The sequence below is a fragment of the Arachis hypogaea genome, chromosome 3 (genome assembly GCF_003086295.3).
Source record: "Arachis hypogaea cultivar Tifrunner chromosome 3, arahy.Tifrunner.gnm2.J5K5, whole genome shotgun sequence".
Lineage (NCBI taxonomy): Eukaryota > Viridiplantae > Streptophyta > Magnoliopsida > Fabales > Fabaceae > Arachis > Arachis hypogaea.
In genome coordinates this window covers 79,643,615-79,648,714 of record NC_092038.1, presented here as the reverse complement: position 1 = coordinate 79,648,714, position 5,100 = coordinate 79,643,615, and the positions used below count along the sequence as shown (strand labels likewise).

General features: G+C 39.0%; 1 protein-coding gene across 1 annotated transcript; it reads left to right on the top strand.

The window, feature by feature from the left end:
* The first annotated feature begins 1,178 nt into the window (after positions 1-1,178).
* LOC112790685 (zinc finger CCCH domain-containing protein 20) lies at positions 1,179-3,569 on the top strand. Its single transcript, XM_025833203.3, has one exon. It carries the CDS (start codon positions 2,064-2,066, stop codon positions 3,198-3,200), a length of 1,137 nt encoding a protein of 378 aa, XP_025688988.1. The 5' UTR covers positions 1,179-2,063; the 3' UTR covers positions 3,201-3,569.
* The last annotated feature ends 1,531 nt before the right edge of the window (positions 3,570-5,100 follow it).

The window sequence follows — 5,100 nt, the reverse complement described above, 5'->3', positions numbered from 1 at the left end:
CATGAATATGTTTTGTTCTTGGCCACTTTTAGTTTGGAATATTTCCATAAAAATAAAAGTTTGGCAAGAGATTGCGATTTGTCAGACGAATGACGATACATGTTTATTTCCCAAAAACTGAGACCCATTATATATGACGAGTACTAGAGGGATAGAATTATGAATCAAATTAAATGCGATGGTAGTATACATATAGATGTATGTGAGGTCAATAATGTATGATGGTGTGATTGATACCAAATACCATCAGTTAGTGTGCTTCACGGAACAGGAAGAAATGGGATTGGATTAGGAGCATAGATGATTTGGAATTGGATTCCAAGGATTCGGTAATGCCAATTTCTACAATTGGAAGGTTGTTTTCTTCAATTTAGAAGTGGTAAATTGAAATCACCAACCCCGCACCCGGTCCCAAGAGAGATGATACCTAAGTAACATAGAATTTAATGGATTCAGAACAATATATTGTAGTACAAGTTCTTGTGCATATATGGCTATCCTCCAAAACATCTTAGTCATCCCAATTGGATTGTCTACCAAAATGTTCGCATCCATTGATGATATCTTCAAGTGCCTCATGACCATGACATCTTACACTCATCCAAACAAACTTTTTGTTATGCCATTTCCAATACCAATATATAAGATCAGCTCAAATGGTTATACAAAGATACATGAATCATAATAATTTACTGCTAGTTATCAGAGCAAGTGCAATACAGTATTTTTAAAATTTAAATTTTATTGTATTTTATTATTTTAAATAATAATAATAATAATAATAATAATAATAATAATAATAATAATAATTTTATTGTATTTTATTAAAAAGAATATCTAATAATAAAGACAAAAGTAAAGGTACGTAGAAGACACCCAAAAGATAAAAATGTAGAAGGAGCTTGGGATGGACTAAAATGGCTAAAGTAGTCAATGTGATCATTAGCCCGAAACCGTAGCCTCCTCATAGATATTGACATTAAAGTGATTCAACCTCCCCCGTGGGCGAGGAGAATCACCACTAGCTATTCTATCAAAAATACATTAGCAACTATTTTTTAACTAGAATATAATTTTTTAAGCAAGCTTTATTTGTAGCTGTGGGGGTTAAGTTACATAAATTTGTGTTAAAAACATGAAATAAGTCCAATTCGCTATGTGAAATTTTCATGAGAATTAAGAAGTAATAATGATATTATGATGAATGTGTTGAAGGGTTATTAAAACAGTGAGTTAGTGATGGTGAATCAACCAATGATGTAACAAAAGGGTTGAGGGATAAATCCAATTCCACCAAGTGTGTGATGATAGCACGCGTTACTTTCTTACTTTCCAAGTCTTGAACCGACGAAAGGGAATTGAATAACATGCCTACCCACATTAAACTCTTCCTATGACTTTATAAAGGGGCCATAAATAAAATCCAACACTTTTTCTTTCTTTGCCCATCGGTTTTTAATTTTAATTCAGAAATCGAACTACTCTCTGCTCACTCCCACCCCCACTGTGGGCTTTGCCCCTACTTTCGGGTATCAACACCAAATCAAAACTATGTCTAGCTACTATGCTCTTATTATTTTAGTAAATTTAGTAAATAACAATAAGTATCAAACCTTTCATAATTGGATTTTTAATTTTTAAATGAAATAAAAGAGTGTATGCAGTCCACAGTACTACTGATGCATTTACCAAATTACCCCTGTTGCGTACGATACGGTCCAGTGTCCACCGCTTGAGGTTGGGTGATTTACGTGTACATGACCAACCAATGGCCTCACCCTACAGTTTCAATGCACCTACACCTCGCCGTCTACGTGGCAAACAATCACGCAACCTGTCACCTTGCACATTTAACTGCACAGAGCTCACAGACTTCACACATTTTTAAACCCAACCATGGTTAACTTGGGATAAAATAAAACCAAACCACGGTTAAATATCCCTCAACCGAGGCAGTTTATAAACGGGTCCCTAACCTTGCCGGGTATTGTGCAAACAACAAAACTCCATCGAATGCAAACAAAGCCAAAACCATAACCATAACTAATCACACCAACGCAACCATGATGCTGGGTGAGTCACACCGCTCAAATCCAACCGTCCATGTGCCACCGTGGCCACCGCTCCTTGATGATCCAACGGCGGAGATGTATTCCCCCTTCTCTGGCACCAGACTGTCCGTACACTCCGACTCCAATGCCGCCGATTACTCTCCCTACTACATGCACGAAGCCATCTCCGCGCTGCAGCGCTACCTTCCCTCCAACGACGTCGTAGACGATGACTCCGATTCTGAGGCTGCGCGTGAGATCGACGCGCCGGTGGACGCATACTCGTGCGACCACTTCCGTATGTTCGAGTTCAAGGTGAGGAGGTGCGCGCGTGGCAGGTCCCATGACTGGACGGAGTGTCCGTACGCCCACCCTGGAGAGAAGGCTCGCCGCCGTGACCCGAGGAAGTTCCACTACTCCGGCGCCGCGTGCCCCGATTTCCGTAAGGGTGGTTGCAAGAAGGGTGACGCATGCGAGTACGCGCACGGCGTTTTCGAGTGCTGGCTCCATCCCGCGCGCTACCGCACGCAGCCATGCAAGGACGGAACCAGTTGCCGGAGGAGGGTCTGCTTCTTCGCTCACACGCCGGAGCAACTCAGGGTTCTGCCGCAGCACAGTCCCCGTAGCGTTGATTCCTATGACGGTTCCCCCCTGAGGCATGCAATGGAGTCATCGTGTGCGAAGACGCTGCCTTTTCTGTCTTCTCCGGGATCGGATTCTCCGCCGGCGGAAGATTCCCCGCCGATGTCGCCGGCGAATCGGTCGTTGGGGCGGTCCGTGAATGTGAGCGAGATGATGGCCTCTCTCCGGAATCTGCAGCTGAGTAAGGTTAAGTCTCTACCCTCCTCATGGAATGTTCCAATGGGGTCTCCCGGGTACGGATCTCCCCGGGGACCCATGATCCGATCCGGATTCTGTAGCCTTCCTTCTACACCAACGGAGGGGCCAGGTGGCAGTGGTGTGAACTGCTTTGAAGTTTGGGATCAGAGTTGCTGCTTTGAGGAGCCAGTTATGGAGAGGGTTGAGTCTGGGAGGGGCATAAGGGCCCGAATGTTCGAGAAGTTGAGCAAAGAGAATTCTCTGGATGGTTCGGCTTCCGGTTCGGGTGGAGCTCCGGATGTGGGGTGGGTTTCTGAGTTGATCAAGTGATTCCATTTTGGGGGGATTGGTTTCTTGCCCCCGCAGTGTGCATAGTGTGTGAGGGAAGAGACATCATTTTTATTTTGGAAGCATGCAAAGCAACACCAACCATCTAATTTCTGTAAATATCGTCCTTATGTTATGGCTGAATATCACAATCTCTGATTATCTGGGAAAAATCAAGACAAGCAAGCAATGATTTTTCAGAGCTTTTGCCTTTTGTATAGGTAGCAAGATGATGATGAAATTCTCATGTGTTAAACTAGTTGGTATATGTTTAGTAATAGTAATAGTATTGTTATCTCTTTCCTCTTACTCTAATCATCTCCTTCTTTTGTTATTGTTATTATTATTATTAATATAAATATATTTATGCAATCTTTGTATATTTTATCATGATTTTGGATGTGTTCTGCCCCACTTTTTCTGTTTCAGTGATCATTCCTTCCTCAAATAGGAACTATCTATCCAGTTCCTGCTTATGAATTAGATTCTTTGTATAGGAATATAGTAGTTCACTTCAACCAAGTCTGGTGCGTCTGGGAATTAATTAATTAAATAAATATGATGCAAGAATATTTCTTCGCTCGACATAGAATACCATGTGGAACTTCGGGTACAAGTAACTAGGCAAAATCCAGATGTTGACAATCTTAATAAACAGCAATAAAATTAGACACGTGTGTGGTGCTCTGCAATCCCAGATCCATAGCAGCCATGTTCTGGTGTAGTTTCCGAAGAGTATTTAATTTGTTTTTTTCACTTTTTATGTAAACAAACTAAGTGGTGCTTAGGAATAACTAATTTAGAATTTAGCAAGTTGTACATGCTAAACGCTCATGATTCATGAGCAACCATCCTCCAACGAGAACGATCGGTGGATTTTTACTTCACGGATTGAATGGTTTAATATGCATATACTCTTTGCCTTGATTAAATGACATTCATTCAGTATTAAGAAAATGTCATTAAAAAAATTAGAACAATATTAGGAAGCAGCAATATTTGTGATTGGTAGCTATTAATTAGCTATTAATAATAATTTGATGGTGTGAAATTGGTGTGAAATTTTATCCAATGACTCACCTTTCTGTGCTGGTTACATACTGGGCAAAATGCAATAAAATTGTCGACTCTATAGACTTTTCCAAAAAATTATAGTAGGTGTTGTAAAATAAATAAATTTTGGAGAAAGAAATAAATATAAAATAAAAAAAATATAAATAAAAAATTTTAGTATTAATATTTACTAATATTATTATATTGACATGATTTATATATATTATTACTATTATATGTTGTAGCATATATCTATATAGAAAAAGAAGTGTTATTATCAAATTTCATTAAGAGAAAACGATAAATAAATTTTTGATCTTTTGTCCTGTGGACATTTTTATTTTTGAACATTTAAAAATACTTTCAAATTTCTGACCTTCACAAATCTTGGACGGATGAGTCTCTCTGTCCAATTATCTTCGTCGATTCAATGGAATAGTCTGACGTGGCTGCCGTTTTGATGACGTGGTATAACAGGTTGACACGTGGATTGCTGATTGGAAGGATACTTTCAAAAATTAGACAAATAAGTCCTTATACCTAAAAATATATGATCGAATTTTATTTGAGATCATTCAAGCAAATCCATTCACAATTATTGATCTCTGCCCTTGTTTCCAGTTACTTATCTCTAAAATTTCAAACTTTATCAGTAATGATGTCACTGAGGTTTATTACTCCTGCAATTACTTGAAACAATTTGATTGGAGCTTGAAGCAACTTGAAACAAGTATAGTGTTTGCAAGGTGTTTGATGAAATGCCCATAAGAAATGTGGTGTCTTAGACAGTTAGATTGATTTGATATTTGGGTATGTGAAAGATGGATTGTTTGAAAAAGCCATTGCATTG